Raw genomic sequence first — 18,507 nt, 5'->3', positions numbered from 1 at the left:
CCTTGAACTCGAAAACAGGAAGAGGCCTTGCATTCATTTACTCATTCAAAAAACATTTGTCAAATTCTTGCTATGAGCCAAATACTCTCCTGGGCGCTGGAGACATAGCAGTGAGCAAATATATTACAGTGAGAGAGACAGAGAATGAATTAAGTAAATTAGTTAGCATGCAGATGGCATGAAGTACTAAGGAAAAGAGAGCAGAGTAATAAAATAGGAAACATGACAAAAGAAGCCTTTACATGTTGGATAAAGAAGGTGACAATCACTGGGAAGGTGATCTGAGCATCGACTTGAAGAAGGTAACTGTCATAGTTAGGGTTTCTATTGCTGTGAAGAGACACCATGATCATGGCAATTCTTATAAAGAAAAACATCTAATTGTGGCAGTTCGTTTACGGTTCAGAGGTTCAGTCCATTATCATCATGGTGGGACATGATGGCATCCAGGCAGACATGGTGCTGGAGAAGGAGCTGAGAGTCCTACATCTTGCAGGCAACAGGAAGTGGTCTGAGTGTCACACTGAGTGAAGCTCGAGCAAAGAAGACCTCAGAGTCCAACCCCACAGTGACACACTTCCTCTAACAAGACTACTCCAACAAGGCCACATCTCCTAATAGTGCCATTCCCTTTGGGGGCCATTTTCTTTCAGACCACCACAGTGAAGAAACAGAGAATGTGGATGTGCCAGAGGACATCCCGGGAAAGGAAAGAGCTACTGGAGTGGTGCTGGGAGAGGTTACAGAGCACCACTTGTCTAAGAGCATCAAGGAGGCTAACATGGCAGGAAGGATTGAAGAAGGAAGAGTAGGCGAAAATAAAGCCAGAGAACAGAGGAGGTCTAGACTGCCCTGAGTAGGAACCGGGGGAAATGGAAGTATGACAGCTCGAACGTATGTTCTAACAGAATACTCAGGATATGTGTGAAGAGTGAACTTCAAAGGGCAAGAGGAGAGGCAGAGAGCCCAGTGAGGAGCCTGCAAGGGGCTGAGCAGGGTACAGTGATGAGTCAGGTCATGGAGCCAGGCAGGAAGTACGATGTGCATCTGTTTTACAGGTAGAAGTGGGGCAGGGGGAGCGGGTTCTGCTGAACTGGATGGGGAAATGAGAGCAAGAAATAAGTCAATGACGATTACATACTCTTAGGTTAATCATTCAAGTTATTAACCTATTGCTAATCAAGTTGTCACGGACTGACTGATAGAGAAACATGTTTTATGGGGAAGGTGGAGGACATCAATTTAGGTCATGGTAAGTTTGTGATGTCTGTTTAATTTTCAAGGGGAAATGTCAAGTATGGAGAAAGAGAAACAAAACAAAACAAAACAAAACAAAAAACAAAAACACCTCAGAGTGTGGTGTCCTGAAACCAAATGATGAAGATGAAGGAGGATTTGACAAATTGCATCCAATATCATTGAATAACATCACTATGGGATTCAGTCACATGATATCTTCACTAGTGGTATCAGTGAAGGAACGGGAGTTACACACTGCTTGGAGGATTCCGGAGAAAGCAGAAGAGAACGCAGAGGTGATGCGTATAGACAAATTAAAATATTTTAATAGAGGAGAAAGAGTGCCATTTGTGTCACTGGGAAAAAAATCTAAATGTATACAGGCAGATCAATATGGAAGGCATAGGGACAGGGAGAATGGGGGAAGGCTGGAGGGGGGTCTTGATTCATCGGTGCCCACCAATCATCCAAACACAGGAGGAGCAGATGCAGACTCAGAGCACAGACAGCTTACCCACAGTGACGGGCACAGGGGTACGCAGGTGAGGGAGCTTGCCTCCGAGTTTCACTTCTCTCTTCTCAGTGTTAGCTGAGAATGAGGAGAAGGGGAGGGGCAAGAGCCATGAGCCGAAGAAGCATGCTGGAGTCTTGTAGGACAGTGTGGGCACGTGAAAGGACGGGGAAACACAGATGGCATGACGGCTCCCTTGAGACCTGGGGGAACACGGGTCTCAGAGCAAGGTCTCCAAGGCAAGTTACGATGCCAATGAGGAAAGGCTGGAACACAGAATTATTTTTTCTTTAAAGACTTGAAATGGAAAATAGTCTTACCTTGTGTGGGTCACATTGCTTGAGGCTCCCACCTTCCTTAAACTCAGTCAACACATCTTTTATTTTCTTGGAGGAATCTGGAAAGACACAATTCAAATGTAAAACACAGGTAAGCGGCTATTGAAACCCAGGCTAGACAAATCCTGCCTAACCACGGTAGGATGGAGCAGCCCCGCAGGACCATGTGGAGACTGTCCTGTTTGCCTCGAATCCTTCCCCTTTCCCAGTGTTCTCTCTCTTTTGCTGTCTGAACCATCTTTCTTTTAAAGACCATTTTTTTTAAAGTGTGTGTGTATGGGGGGGGAGGGGGGGGAGAGAGAGAGAGAGAGAGAGAGAGAGAGAGAGAGAGAGAGAGAGAGAGAGAGAGAGATCCCCTGGAGCTGCAGTTACAGGTGAGGTGGTTGTGAGCCACTTGATGTGGGTGCTGGGAACTGAACAGGTTCTTTTTTTTTTTTTTTTTTTTTTTTTTTGGTTTTTTGAGACAGGGTTTCTCTGTGTAGCTTTGCGCCTTTCCTGGAACTCACTTGGTAGTCCAGGCTGGCCTCGAACTCACAGAGATCCACCTGGCTCTGCCTCCCGAGTGCTGGGATTAAAGGCGTGCGCCACCACCGCCCGGCTCCTGAACAGGTTCTTAACCTCTGCTCCGTCCTCAGAGCTGCCTCCCCAGCCCCTGAACTACCTTTCCCAAATGCCAGTCTGATCAAACCATGTCCATGCTCAGGGGACTTTCGCCCTCACAGAACCGCATTCCCTCTTAGCTTGTGCTCAGCCTTTAGTGATTTGATTTAGCCCGATTCTTTCCAGACTCTCCCAGCTTTCCAGTCACATAAAGTATTTCCAGGATTTCCAAAGACACTGTATATTCTTCCATGGCATTTTTCTCTGCCTTTCCTACTTCTTTCAATTTCTAGTACCCTGTCTACAGCCAGCTCCTTTGTAAAACTTTCCTTTGGGGCAGAGTTATTCCCACCCACGACTCATATATGACTAGCACGCAGCACTCACCATACAGTATTCTATTATTTATTAGCTTGTTTATCTTGATCTTTTTTTTTTGAATTGTGTATTTTTGGAATACATATGTACTTGCTGGATACATTTACTCTTCCTGGTTCCTTTTGACATTCTTCTTTCTCTCAGTGATCCGATTTGGGGGACAGAGAGGTTTTTTTTTTTTTCTTCAAGTAAAAGAAGCAGAAAACTGGGGTGAAAGGATAACTCAGTAGGTGGAGTTGCTTGCCATGAAAGCATGGGTGCCTGGGTGTGACCTCAAGAAGGTAGGTGGCCCCTGAAGAGCAACATCCCAGGTTGATCTTTGGCCACCATACACAGGTGCATCCACACGCATGTCCACCTGCATGAACATACATACACACACCGCCCACCCCACCCCACAGCATAGGAAGGGTGCTCTGATAGACTGGAGTGCTGAAAAAGGACTTTTGGGGGGCTATGGGGGGGCCTCTGGATCAACTGAGGAGGTCAGAGGTGCTATAACTGCTGCTGTGTCTTTATCAAACCAAGATCAGACATAAAACACATTCTAAACGTCTTTACGAATGTGTAACCAGCTGAGTGGAATTTATTGCTTTTTATTTTGAGACAGGCTCTCGTGTACCCCAGGCTTGTTTCTAACTCACTACACAGCCGAGGATGACTTGAACTCCACCTCCCGAGTGCTGGGCTTCCAAACTTGTGCCACCATCTTGGCTTGTGGGTAGAAAGTTCAAAATGTTAAAAAACTTGTTAGCACTCAGGAAGGCGAGGCAGGATGCTCAGGAATCAAGCTAGCCTTGGCAACATAGTGAGTTTGAAGCAGTCTGGAATATATGAGACGTTATCTCAAAATTTGCACCAAATCAAGCAAAATCTTGAGCTGGCTATGGTAGTGTACACCTGTAATTTCAGGACTTGGGAGGCTGAGGCAGGAGAATTGAGTCTCAGGCCAGCTTGGGCTGCCCTCAGAGACTCATGTCAAATAGACAGACAGACAGACCCCTCCTTTAAAACAACAACAAAGCAAACAAAAACCCAGCAAGAAGGCCGTTTCTTTCATTATACCCAGTGAGAAGTGCCGGCGAGGTTCTGCCCTTGGTGCTGAAACATAGTACTGTGAGAGGTAGTTTTTTCCTCAGCTCTGGGATCCTGACTTCTTTATCTCCTTGTCCTTAATTTTTATTTTCCATCTTGATGGAAAGAATTGAGTTGTGTATCCTGACACAAAAAAATTAACCTCAATTATGTCTTGCAATTAACCTGGCTGATTTGATAGTCTATGTCTGCTCTGTTGTATTTCTGACAGTGGGGACTTGCCCTGGAAGTTGCTCTCCGACTGCTGCATTTCCCCCTCGCTGCTGGTGACATTTACACTGGAAGGAAGTAGTTATTTAGGGGATTCAGGAAGCACAGTGACTTAAAGATTGTGCTACCTATAGAGAATAATCCAGAAGGGGCTGGAGAGATGGTTCAACACTTAAGAATGCTGGCCACATGCAGGCAAAATGCTCCCACACATGAAATAAAAATCAATCTCAAAAAATATTCAGAAACACAAGGAAAACACTGTTTGCTGCTTTGTGAGAACTGAGAACAGAAAGAATTAGTAATTGTCATAGAAATGCGTCAGGTGTGCATGTGTGATTCAGCACAGTAGACCAAGAAGGAAACCTGTGTTTCTATGACCTGTGCTTCCCCTGCCTCCAGGAATTGTGGGTAATTAAAAGCTTCTTCAAGCTTCATTATTGTTTCTATTTAAACATCTGAGTGAAGGATCCTTCACGGGCTGGGCTATTCTCTGTGGTTTTGCTGACTAGGAGTCTATCAAGCAGAAGTTATAATCATTGCAGGATTGAGGCATTTTGAAATGCTACATGAAAATGCTGCTGTTGCCTAAAAATGGAAATTTCTTTCTGAAACTCAAAACAGATGTTGAAAAGCTAATAGCTCAGTGAGCTCAAGGCAGCAGATGCCAACAATTTGGGTTGCTTCCATTCAGTTCAGAAAGCACTGTGGGTAGTAAGATGTCACAAGGTGCTGTTGAAAGCATGGTGGGGGAAAGGGTTGAGTAGTGTGGTGATGTGAACTGCCCCTTGTTGAGGACATTTACCTGTGAATTCTCATAAACTCTCTTCTAGTAATTTCGCACAAACACTAGATGATTTTTTCAGTCTACAAATGAAGTTAAATTTCATAAAAATGAAATGACTTTCCTAAGAGCAAGAGTTTTCAGGTTTGGTCTGGATCAAAAGTCTGTGCTCTTTCCCTCCAGTCTTTTTCACTATCACTGAGCAAATATTTGTGAGCACAAGGGACAGTGTGATCACTGTGGTAGCAGTGGTGGCACCGATGGGCAAGAAAGAAAGACAAGATGAGACTGAGGTCCAAGTGGGGGCTGGTTCCGAGCTACCCTGGGGTCTGTGGAACCTGAGTTGGGTTTTTAAAGGCAGATATGAAGTTGAAGGACTGACTCTTCTCAGAGGGGACAGAGTGAGCCAAGATGGAGGGCTCTCCTAGAGCACCTAGAAAAAGTTAGAACCGGAGAGTAGATTGGGGGTAGGCCTACAGGGTTCTTGAGTGCCAACAGAAGCTCATTGGTTCAAACTTGTTATAGATGTTTTAAATGGTGGAGTAACCAGCCAGGACTTTCCTTCTTCTTCTTTTTCCCCTTTTCTTGTATGAGTTCTCTGTCTGCATGTATGCCTGCATACCAGAAGAGGGCATCAGATCTCATTACAGATGGTTGTGAGCCACCCTATGGTTGCTCAGAATTGAACTCAGGACCTCTGGAAGAGCAGCCAGTGCTCTTAACCACTGAGCCACCTCTCCAGCCCCTAGGACTTTGCTTCCTAAGGACCACACTCGAAACTGAAGGGAAGAGTGCTGAGAAGTAGGCCGGAGCTCAGTTACTCTCACATGTATGTCTTAATTACCCTATAGCAGTTGTATCACCTGAGGAAATTCTATATTTTGTGATCAGTTTTAGTGGCATGCTTTTTGGCTCAGCTAAAGTGCCCAGGCCTAAACAATACGAATCTGAGATGTGGGTACTCTAGTGTGCCTTCTGGAAGGGCAATATAAAGTCAGTATTTTGATTAGGAATCAAGGGTTAATTTCAATGGAATTCATACTCTTTGATATTATTCCCACAGTTTACAAATGCCCAAATTCACCCTAGCAGAAATATTTTGATCTCAAGTGTTATGGTTCTATTTCTAAAACCTGTTGTAAACTTGAGTGTGATACATACATACATGCACACTTACCAATTTTCACACTTAGCAAGATGTGAAACTTAAAAAACAAGTCATCTAAGATATTCAATAAATACCTAAAATTAAAGAAAAATAAACTTCTCCAACAGCCCAAAGTGTTTCTGACTAATTTCCCATCAGAGCATTCCTCCTCACAAATGGTTCCACTTTGTCTCGTGGGGGCTTGTTTTAGTTGGCTTGCTAACTGTGGTAAAGACCATGACCAACAGCAACTTGAAGAGGAAAGGGTTTATTATTTGCCTTACAGATCCAGATCAGTCATACTCTATCACTAAAGGAAGTCAGGGTCAGACCTCAGGGTGGGAATCTGGAGGCAGGAACTGAAGCAGAGGCCACGAAGGAATGCTGCCCACTGTCTTGCTCGGTTTGCTTTCTTATACCAGCCCAGGGGTGGCACCATCCACAGCAGGCTGGGCCCTGTCACATCAATAATTAATCAAGTCTGCCCCACACATTTGTCTATAAGCCAACCTGATGGAGACATTTTTCTCAGTTGAGGTTCCCTCTTTGCCGATGACCCAGCTTGTATCAAGTTGACATAAAATTAGCCAGGGCAACAACACTTCTTAAAACTGGAAACAACCCAATCCCAAATGTGGGGGAACAATCCTCTCTCTTGGCATTCTCTGACACTTTCTGGCTGTTTCTTCTCAGGAGATTTCTCTTTCCGAGAGGAAGGAGTGGTTACAATGAGAGGCTCCTTTGAAAGAACCCCCATCTTATTTCAGCCATTATTGTGGGCAAAACAGTGTAACCTCAGCAGAGAACTCCCTTGTCAAATCCTGTGTCATGGTGCCACCACAGACTCAGAGGATGTGAAATTACATTCCTGAGTGTAGAGAACAGTGTGATGTCTATCATTCTGGCAATGGTTTCCATTCATTGCGGGTTGGTCAAATGATATACACTGTCTCAGTAGCTATAACATCTCACCCAAACACTCAGAACTACTGTCTGATGTAATAATTATCCTGATGTTAGAGAAGAGGAAGCAGAAGCATGTGAGCATGTTCCTCTTGCTTCCTTTTCCTTTCCTTCTTTCTTTGTTTTTGTTTTTTGAGACATGGTTTCTCGGTGTAACAACCCTGGCTGTCCTCGAACTTGCTCTGTAGACCAGGCTGGCCTCAAACTCATAGAGATCTGCCTGCCTCTGCCTCCCGAGTGCTGGGATTAAAGGTGTGCACCACCACACTTTCTTCTTTTTAATGTATCTGAGTAGTTACACCATGATTATGAGCTTTACCAAGTAGATGAACTCTAAGTCAGGAAATATGACCCCTTGAGACTCTAGCACTGTGGTTCTGAAATCTGGCTGCGTGTTAGAGTCAACTGGGCAACTCTCATAGGTACCAAAGCCTGCTCTCAAGAGCCATTAAGTCAGCATCTATTGCAACTCTCAGCAAAAAATACATTGGAAAGCTTCCTGGTGGATTAAAATGTGAGCCGTGCTGAGGATTACTGTTCTGCCATCTGGTTATGTTCTTTTTTTTTTTTTTTTTTTGGTTTTTCGAGACAGGGTGTCTCTGTGTAGCTTTGCGCCTTTCCTGGAACTTACTCTGTAGACCAGGCTGGCCTCAAACTCACAGAGATCCGCCTGCCTCTGCCTCCCGAGTGCTGAGATTAAAGGCCTGCGCCACCACCGCCCGGCCTGGTTATGTTCTTACAAGTGAGGACTACCTTAAGAAGTAGCTGGTCTTGTTGGATAACTATTTAAAATTACAAAAAAAAAAAAAAAAAAAAAAAAGCTCACAACTGTGGCAAGTCTGAAGTGACTACGTGAGGCAGACAATTTCCATTGTTTAAGTGGCCAGTACTAAAGAACTTCATACAGCAGGTCAAATTATTGAGCTGCTTAGCAAAGCTGGGCTAAGTTTTGTATAAGCTCAGGTTGGCTGGACCATGACCTGGCAGATCCCCTCCAAGTCAGGTGTGGAGAAGGCTCTCCTCAGTGAGAGGTCACTAGCTGTTACATCTGCTCTAAGAGAAATTTTAATACATGATTATCCCTTATGTGTTGTGAGCCAGGAAACCTGGGACCTAAACTAAACATCTGTTCCTAGCATTTAAGAAAATATAAAGCCTATTTACAAGAACAGGAATCAGCGTTGTTCACAGATCATTTGCCACACGGGTGTGGGGCAGGGATGCTCTCTGTGAGGGCATCCTGATCAATCAGAGACTTGTGTTGATAGCAGAACATCAGCCCCACTATCTGGACCATAACCCTGAAGTTTATAGGCTATCTTCTAACTGTGAACACAATTGTTAAACTTGGAATTGACCATGAATGAACATTTCAAAAGTGAATCTGAAAACTCATGTACAGAAATGAAAATTGAAGGTGCCAAACTCTCCATTTCTCAAGATTTCCTAGGCATTTCTTGAATTGTAGTGAGCACAGGAATTGCCTGAGAACTAGGGAAAATTGGGGTTCTTACCCTGTAGATCTGGACCAAGGCCTGGGATGACTCCAATTACAGTCATGTTGGAGGACCTCACTTTGGGTGAAGAAGCCTTAAGCAATACTTCTGTTGATGGGCAAACAGTTCAGGCTCACCTCTCACAACTCAGAAGAGACCATGAGGTGGAGGCCAGGCAGATGTATTTTCTATTGAAATGGCTATAGATAATTCCTAATTGAGGAGTGGTGGTGTAGGGTGAAACCAGGAGAAGGCTGAGATGTACAAATAAACCTTGAAATTCCTCCAAGGAGTCAAAAACACATGAAGACGCAAAACAACCAGAGTAGGGCTTTCTGCAGAAGTTGGAAGAGGGAGGATGATGTTACCATAGCAATTCCAGGGCCAGAAGCCTACATAGTCTCCTCAGTGAGGAGGAATCCGACCACGAAGCAGGATGGGAGATGTGTAGAGAAACACAGTGACAGGTACTGACTCACTTTCATATACATCTTCTCCCAGCTGTTCCTCACCCACTCACAGTTTGTTCCCAGCACATAGTCCATAGACTGGATGTTCAATAAAAGCTTATTGAAGGAATGAGGACTAGAAAAGGGGTCAGTTGTGCTGTGGGATGGTCTGTATGTCAAATGTGTTGCTGATTGGTCAATAAATAAAACACTGATTGGCCATTGGCTAGGCAGGAAGTGTAGGCGGGACAAGGAGGAGAATAAAGCTGGGAAGTGGAAGGCTGAGTCAGAGAGACACTGCCAGCTGCCATGATGACAAGCCGCATGTGAAGATGCCGGTAAGCCACGAGCCATGTGGCAAGGTATAGATTAATGGAAATGGATTAATTTAAGCTGTAAGAACAGTTAGCAAGAAGCCTGCCACGGCCATACAGTTTGTAACCAATATAAGTCTCTGTGTTTACTTGGTTGGGTCTGAGAGGCTGTGGGACTGGCAGGTGAGAGAGATTTGTCCTGACTGTGGGCCAGGCAGGAAAACTTTAGCTACACAGTTGGGGTGTCATGCCTGTCCCCTGTGTCCAATATTCTAGGGGGAAGTGATAGGCCAGTGGTTCTCAACCTCGGTTGCATGTTGGAATTATATGGAGTGCTTAAGGAAATACTGATGTCTGGGTCTCACACCTACAGATTATGATCAAATGGCCCTCAGCCTAGGCAGAGAATGTTGTGGAATATTCCTTTATACCATGTGAAGGTGTATCATTGTGATTGGTTTAATAAAAAGCTGAATGACTGATAGCTAGGCAGAAGGTATAGACAGGACTTCCAGACAGAGAGAGCTCTGGGAAGAAGAAAGGGGGAGTCGCCAGCCAGATGTTGAGGAAGCAGGATGGGCAGTGTGGAGTAAAGAGCCACATAAAAGAACGTAGATTAAAAGATACGAGTTAATTTAACTTATAAGAGCTAACGGGAAAAGCCTAGGCTAAGGTCAAGCTTTCATAATTAATAAGAAGACTCCATGTCATTATTTGGGAGCTAGTGGTCCTGACAAGAAAGTTCATCTACATTTGAACAGCTGTGTAGAAGATTACTAAACTCTGAGTGCCATTATTCCAAAGAGATTTCTCCCTAGTCACACATTCTGTGAGGCTGTGTAGGCAGATTCCTAATCCTCACAGAGGGAAAGAGGCTGAGCTCAAAGAGATGTGGGTGACAAGACATCCGGCTTCTCCCTCCTGAGTTGGAAGGGACTAGATGCGGCCTTCCGCAGGGCAGAACTCATGAGCATTTGAAGCCACGCCCTGATGGCTGGCATTACCTACAACAGGGTACTGGTGATGCTCATTTGGACCTTACACTGTCCTACAACTACAGCTCAAGTCTGCACGTGTTCTCTGACTCCGTGAGGAACACTGAAAGGTTGCAACTGTATCTGTAGCTTGAAGTCATACACTTTGCTCTGATCTGATTCTAAGAAAACTCATTTCCTAAGAGCACAATGGATGGGCTCACTGTCTTCAAATGTACTCACATTTTCTGTTCTAATTTAATTGGTATCTATCTGTCTCTGTCTATCAATATCTATCTACCTATCTATCTATCAATATCTATCTATCTATCTATCTATCTATCTATCTATCTATCTATCTATCTATTTATCACCTATCTATCAGCTATGTATGTATGTAGTATGCATGTATGTATGTATGTATGTATCTATCTATCACCTATCTATCATTTATCTATCATCTATCAATCATTATCATCTACTATCTATCTATCTATCTATCGATCATCTATATATCTATCATCAATCATCTATCATCTATCATCTATCTATCTATCTATCTATCACCTATGTATGTATGTATATATCTATCTATCACCTATCTATCATCTATCAATCATCTATCTATCATTTATCAATCATTATCTATCATCTCTATCTATCTATCTATCTATCTATCTATCTATCTATCTATCTATCTATCTATCTATCTGTCATCTGTCTATCCTGTATTGGATTGAGTACCTCTAAGAGACACTTTTATTTAATTTCTTGAAGTTGAACCGAAACATACAGAACTTGCATTCCATTTATTGGCTTATTTACGTCTTTGTTATACCAAGACAGGTGACATCCAGGCTGGCCTGAAGTCAGCTGTGTAGCCTGTTGTCTTCTACCTCCTAACACTCTAATCTCCACCTTGCCATCCTCCTGCTGCCATTTACTGAGATCTAGGGCTACAGTTGGCTTTTATTTTATCATAAAAATTTCTTAACATCACATTAGCTTCTGGACAAACACCTTTTGCTGTTGCCTCCCATTAAACTTACTCTCAAGTATAGATGTGTGTTCACGTGTGACTGATGATATGTATAGACTTAAATCAGTATTCCAAGAGCAGCTTTCAGAGGGCTTCTCCTACCAGAAGGCCTCCAGAGAAGGTGCGAGTTTACGTAAGAAAGTGGAGCCCACCTCCTCCCCAGCCTCCAAAGATCTTAGTTCTTGGGCTGCTCCTTCATCATCCTGCTATTGTAAGGCTCCTGTTTATGTGGTTATGGAAGAGTGGTTGCTATGGCAATGTGATCTGACTGAATACCAGAATGCATCTAAAATTGGTGGAAGCGACTTTTTCAAGGTTTCCTCTAAAGATTAATCATTTTCCAAGAATTTTGTTTTATTTGTCCCCTTTCCTGTTAGAACAGCATTACCAGAGCACTCTGTCCAGCATCCCACACTGGGATTACAGGCGTGCGCCGACATTCCCCACTCACCGTGGGCTCTTTTAACCGGGTTATTTTTCTAGTACTCCTGTCTTCTGACTCTTTGTCCTTCTTGAATCCCTAGCTGAGGGCATGCCCTAAACTTCTCTCTATTGTCTTCTACCTCCTAACACTCTAATCTCTAACACGCTTTCATTCTTTCATTTTTTTTCCCCTCTACTGTTGTCTCTATAGGATTCCCAAGTGAAAACTGTAGCCTAACCCTGGGTTCCTACTCATTCCTCTATGTACTGGACATCTCTCTCAGGAGAATCCTGGCAAGGGATCATGGTTCTTTCTCCAACTCCTCCCACACTCTACAAGGCTCTCCTCCTGGGTCTAAGTGCAAGGATTCAACAAGGACATCCCTACTGAGCAGGGCTGAGCCTTACGTAAGAAAGTGGAGCCCACCTCCTCCCCAGCCTCCAAAGATCTTAGTTCTTGGGCTGCTCCTTCATCATCCTGCTATTGTAAGGCTCCTGTTTATGTGGTTATGGAAGAGTGGTTGCTATGGCAATGTGATCTGACTGAATACCAGAATGCATCTAAAATTGGTGGAAGCGACTTTTTAGCCTTCTTAGCACCTGCTACATGGAGATGTCATTGTTTGAGTCCCGACTCTTCCCTGGTGAGGAGAGGAGCTGTGTCTTCCTCTTCATTGGTTCCTAAGAGCCTGGCACACACAGATGTGTAAGTGGGTGTGCCCTTGCCACCTGGTTCCTCATCATCCAAACTGTCCCCACCAGCCCTAGGATCTCCTGTTTCCCACATTCAGAGCTCAGTTTTGACGTACCTCCTCTGGCTCTCTTTTGCTCTACAAATGCTGATAGGTAACATTTCCATCACAGCTCCCCTCAGATTGCCTTGAATTCCACACTATTATCTTATTCCTTGTCTCAGACTAGGTTTGATTCCCACCAAGGCCTGACTCCCTCCCTAGCAGCTACCTGATGCGAGCCTCTCTATAGACAGCCTCCAGATTCATGGCTTTGTAGCACGCCAACTTGGCCTATGGCCCACATGAACATGAAAGGCTGGATGCTAGCTCTGTCTCTCCTTAGCCTTCTGCTCCTTCTCCCCATGCAGTCCAGACCTCTGCCTGCCTCTCTGTACACTTTGTCCCTCTGGACCCTCTGACTTGGCTTCGAGTTCATTTGACTAGATATTCTCCTGTGGCTTCAGCTTGGTCCCCTGATCATATGTTAGAAGCCTTAGATTCTCAAGATATGACCTTCTATAGGGCTGTTGTAGATCTAAGCAGTTAAGATGAGGTCATGCTGGGGTGAGATGTATCCAGTTCATTAACACTGTATCCTTATAAAAGGGAGACGTTTGGGCACAAACACACGCACACACACACGCACACACACACACACACACACACACACACACACACACACACACACACGTGCACGCACACATGCACGCACGCACGCACGCATGCACGCACAACATACCATGAGAAGAGGCTGGGGGAGAACACAGCTATCAACAAGCTACGGGCACAGGCCCAGGAGAGGCCACTCTTTCTGACCGATAGAAAAGCCAGCTTGCCAATGTCTTGATTTTGGACTCAGGGCCTCCACAGCTTGGAGACAATCAATTTCTGTTGCTTAATCACCTCAGTGTCTACCATACTGCTTTCCTCTCTTTGGGCTCCTGGGCCTTTGTACACACTGTTAGCCAGAGGTACCAGAGCACATTGTGTTTCTGGGTCTTTGATCTGTGCTCTGCTTGTGTCTTGAGCATGGGACTTACTGCTGAGAAGGACTCTGCACGCCATAGGCTAGGCCTTGTCTTTGTGCTTCTTTTCATCTTGAAGAGCAGGTTGAGTTCAATTGAATTTACCCTTGTTCCCAGTCAACACTTTATAGTTTCTGTAAATCCACTGAGGTTAGAAAGGAGATCCGGGTCCTAGAACACCAGCAGCAAGACTGACCAGTACACCGTGGGTTCCTGTTGATCTTGGGGACCACGCAGAGACACAAGTCATTAGATAAGAATTCAGGGTGTGTGCATGTGTGTGTAGGTGTATGAGTATGTATGTGTGCATGTGTGTACATGGAGGCCAGAGGTCAATGTCAGGTATCTGAGTCTGTCCCTGAACCCGAAGCTTGCTGGTTCATCCAGATTGCCTGGCCAGCAGGTTCCATGGATCTTCCTGTCTCTCCTCCCATCGCTAGGATTACAGGCACCTGCCACAGCACCTGGATTTTTCTTTCTTTTCTTTTTCACATGGGTACTGGGGATTCAAAGTCAGGTTCCCATGCCAGGTGACAGGCATTTTACCAACCAAGTCATCCTCCAGCCCCTGGTCCAGTCCTCTTGTTATACCAAGGAGGATGTGGAGGCTCAGGGGTAGCAAGCTGTGATGTCACTGGGGCAAGAGGCAGAATGAGCACTTGGTCTGGATCCCTGATTTGTGCAGGTAACAGTGGTCATACAGGTTTCTGCCTCAGCCCAAGCAGATCCAGATCACCGATCAGGGTTAGGTGTGGCCTGTGGGAGACACAGCTGTATGTTCCTAGCATGAACATGGACATCTGCTCTACTGTGACCTCATGCCGAAGTGGTTCTTGGGCACAGCAAACGAGAAGCTAAGAGCCCTGACTGAAAGCCCAGGCCTTTCCAGAACAAAATTCAGGGAGAGGCACAAGTCAGAATTCAGTCTCTAATTTCAAAACACATGAATGGATTGAAGTCAGTGGTCATGGAGCATGCTTACCATGAACCTGTTGCCCTTCAAAACTATGCTTAGAGGGGTAGCTGGCCCGAGAAAAACACTAGGATATTGTTAGGTGGACAACACAGGCCTGGGAAGAAAGGTGCGGAACTCAGCCAAGCACAGCTGTGGGTTCTGAAGTGCTTGCTGAGCGCACTGGTGGTTTGAAAACCGGCCTCATTTTCTCCTGTGTGCACTCCAGATTCTGTGGCAAGTGTGGATTATTTATAAGAGCTTACGAGTGATTGTATCTTTATATTGAAAGCACGAATTCTGTGTTATCAAGTGATTGTACCTTTCAAGCCTCGTTCTCCATGACTTTGCACTAAATCTGCCCTCTGGGACTCGTCTCCCAGAAGAGAGGGAACCCCACCCCATGTCTGGGAACGCCAGCACTTACATTCAGAGTATTTCTGGAGTTGATCAAATTCTTCTGATGAGAGAGAGACCCATCGTCCTTCACTCATCTTTCAGCGGAGTGTGATTGCCCGAGGCCACGGGTGGAGTGCTGTTCACCAGGGAGAAGCCAGGGCCCAGCTCATGGCCTGGCTCATTGCAGATATGCAGGCCTTCAGAAGACTTCTAGGGCTCTCGGTCGATGACAGTTGTGGGCAGCTCTCGGCAGCTGACAAAGATTCCTGCTACTCCTCAGGCAACATACTCCTGCTGTAGTCCAGGCCAATCCTGAAATCCTGGCAGTTCCTAAGTGAAAGCAGAAAAGCCATTGTAAATGAGATGGGGGGGGGGGTGGTTAGGATAGGTCAGGGGAGTGTGTGGGGGGGAAGAATCCCAACCCAGTCTCTGTTGAAAGAGGGCAATAATTCAGTGTTTCTTTTTTTTTTTTTTTTTTGAAAATTTGATTTAATCTTTAATAAATGATAAAATTTGATGCACATTAAGGAATTGTTTTTAAGTACATTTCTTTATGTTTTGTTATCAGTAAATGTTTGATTTTTATATTCATCTTATATACCTCTTTACCAGGGATAGACTAAAAACTTCTTAGGTCAAAAGGAATCTGTAGTATAAAAATTTAAAGAACAGTGTCATCTGCCTATCTACCTTCAGGGAGGTCTGAAGAGGGAACAGAAGCCAGCCAGCACAAGGCAGCCCTGCTCCATTGTCTGGCTGAGTGGCAGGGGGAAGACTAGCCTGTGCAACAGGCGGGCCATACTTCTCACACTGGGGATGTCTTCCACAAATGGCACGGTTAGGTTCCCAGAGGCACAAAATGAAATGTTCCTGGCTGTTAGATGCCGCCAGAATCCTACTAGAACAGTAAGTAGCCTATGCAGCTGGTTTGAAAGGGGAGCCTTCTCTCCTTTGATGTCCAAATCTCACTACAAAGCTTCTAACTTTGTGCTGGTGGGCCACTGTAAAAACTCAGATAAGCTCTAGGCTAGCAGCTTGAGGTGGGAGAGCAGTTATCAGAGCCATTAAAGGCTTAGGGGAGGGTCTGTCAACCTCGAGGTACAGGTTCTGGGGCAAAGGGAGTTGGAGGGATAAGGACACTGAGGCTTTTTGCTTTGAACCTTCCATATCCCTGTATATTTCATTAAATCAGTTTTGTGAGTGATATAATGAACACGGTGGGCCAGGACCAGCATTTAAAGACTGAAACAGATTAGGACAGAAAGAAATAATGTTCCAAATGCAAATGCTTTCACCGTGGTATGTGTTTCAGGAGACTTTCCTTTAAATTACATTCACATGTGCACACTGCATATATTTCCATATTTTATTCTAGGTCAAGGATAGAAATAAGTTGGTAAACCTTTGGTATTATAGGAAGACATGTAAAGAAACTGGTTCTATCTGCATGTACGCCTGCACACCAGAAGGGGGCACCAGATCTCATTACAGATGGTTGTGAGCCACCATGTGGTTGTTGGGAATTGAACTCAGGACCTCTGGAAGAGCAACCAGTGCTCTTAACCAAGGATGACCCCACCATAGACTCCTGGCAATGGTCGAGAGGGTGCCTGAACTGACCTACTCTGGCGATCAGATGGCTGAATACCCTAACTGTCATCATAGAGCTCTCATCCAGTGACTGATGGAAGCAGATGCAGAGATCCATGGCCGGGTGCCAGGCCGAGCTCCAGGAGTCCAATCAATGAGTGGGAGGAGGGATTCCGTGAGCGTCAACAAGACCATGATGGGAAAAAGTACAGAAGCAACTAGCCAAACTAGTGGAAATGTATGTACTGTGGACCAATAGCTGAGGAGCCTGCATGGTACTGGACTAGGCCCTCTGGATAGGCGAGACAGTTGTTTAGCTTAAACTGTTTAGGGAGCCCCCAGGCAGTGGGATCGTAAGCCGTTCCTAGTGCATGAGTCGGCCTTTTGGAGCCTAGTGCCTATGGTGAGACACTTTGAGCAGCCTCTCAAGGAAGAGGGGCTTGGACCTGCCTCAACTGAATGTACCAGGCTCTGCTGACTCCCCATGGAAGACCTTGCCTTGGAGGAGGTGGGAATGGGGGGTGGATTGGAGGGGAAGGCTGAGGGGCAGGAGGAGGGAGAACAGGGGAATCTGTGGTTGGTATGTAAAATGAATAGAAAATCTCTTAATAACAATAATTTAAGAAAAGAAAAGAAAAAAGAAAAGAAACTGGTTCTAATGTTACAAAAGAATAAAGCAGAGTGCTAATGCCATAGAGTCTACTCTGGGGCCAACCTCAAGGGCTGATCTGAGGAGGCCCAAGTGTGTTAGCAATAAAGGAAGGAGGTCCCAGAAGGGAGACACATGTAGTCATGGCTGGTGCAGGCCTGCCTGGGAGGGCTGAACTAGCCTGAGGGATAGGACAGTGGTATAAGGTTTGGCCAGGGGGTGAGATTTCTGCATCTCTGGAAGCCTTCATAGTGATCTCTCTCTTCTAAGAAGGCCAGTGTCCTCCTTAACCTACTGGCAGTCTAGATTCACTTTCAACATCTGCTCCTCTGAAGGTCACAAGTTCAAAATCCACAGGTCCTTCCTAGTCCCTCTGAACTCTGTTCTCTTTCTGCCCATCCTGTTTCCTGGCAGGAAACCCTCACCTCGAACCTACGTGCCCTCCTGAGAGTTCCCGCTCTCAGTCTCCTTCATCTTCTTCTGCCAGCTCTGAGCACTGTTGCAACTCCTCAGCCTGCCTCCATTTCCCCATGGAACTTCATTCCTATACAGCTTCCGTGACTCCCTAGCACCGAGCCCTGTCCTCACTCTGGATCTGACTATTCAGAGATCTTCAGATCCTGTCCCCGGATATGACCCTCCAACCAGCTCTTGAGACTCTTCAATGTTCGGAATTACCTTAGGGCAGCACCCGCCGGTAGCCTCCACCTGCTTCTCATGTGCACTACAATCACTCTGGAGAGTGACTACTCAGGCTGCACAGCCCAGCCTAAGCTCTCCGCCTCCCCCTCTGTCAAACCCAGCAGCCGTCCTGGGCTGCCCTGTCCATCCCATGCCCACTCCTCCCTACCACACAGTCCTCTCCTGAACCCAGGTCCCGTCATCTCCTCCTCCTCCTGCCCCTCCCTTCACCGATTTTCACTCTTTCCCCTGCTCTGCTCTTTCCCATGGCCAGCCGGATCACATCTCTCCTGCTAATAAAACCCGCCAGTGTGTCCTGTTGCCTACACAGGAACCTTTCCTGTGCCTCTTGAGGTTCGAGTCCATGATGATCAGCCAGTCAAAAGTGAGCAATGGCTCTTAAAAAACCTGCTAGGGAACTGAACGACCACCACTTCTCCTGAGGGACACTCATTTGACACTGTGTCATGTGTCCGGTGGCTCAGCAGGAGACAGCACTGGGCTGCCAATCCTGATG

General features: G+C 45.5%; 1 protein-coding gene across 8 annotated transcripts in view; it reads right to left on the bottom strand.

Moving 5' to 3' along the window:
- Window positions 1-18,507, bottom strand: part of Dgkg (diacylglycerol kinase gamma) — a 226,611-nt gene that overhangs the window by 170,999 nt on the left and 37,105 nt on the right. For all 8 annotated transcript variants that reach the window (XM_052740211.1, XM_052740208.1, XM_052740206.1 and 5 more), the window contains exons 2-3: window positions 15,099-15,400; window positions 2,071-2,147 (exon numbers count right to left, since the gene is read on the bottom strand). In XM_052740211.1, coding sequence (XP_052596171.1) covers window positions 2,071-2,147; window positions 15,099-15,165 — 144 coding nt within the window. In that variant the 5' untranslated portion in view covers window positions 15,166-15,400. The remainder of the gene's footprint in view (window positions 1-2,070; window positions 2,148-15,098; window positions 15,401-18,507) is intronic.

The sequence above is a fragment of the Peromyscus californicus genome, unplaced genomic scaffold (genome assembly GCF_007827085.1).
Source record: "Peromyscus californicus insignis strain IS unplaced genomic scaffold, ASM782708v3 Scaffold_16__1_contigs__length_79575227, whole genome shotgun sequence".
NCBI lineage: Eukaryota > Metazoa > Chordata > Mammalia > Rodentia > Cricetidae > Peromyscus > Peromyscus californicus.
This window is presented reverse-complemented; position numbering and strand designations above follow the sequence as displayed.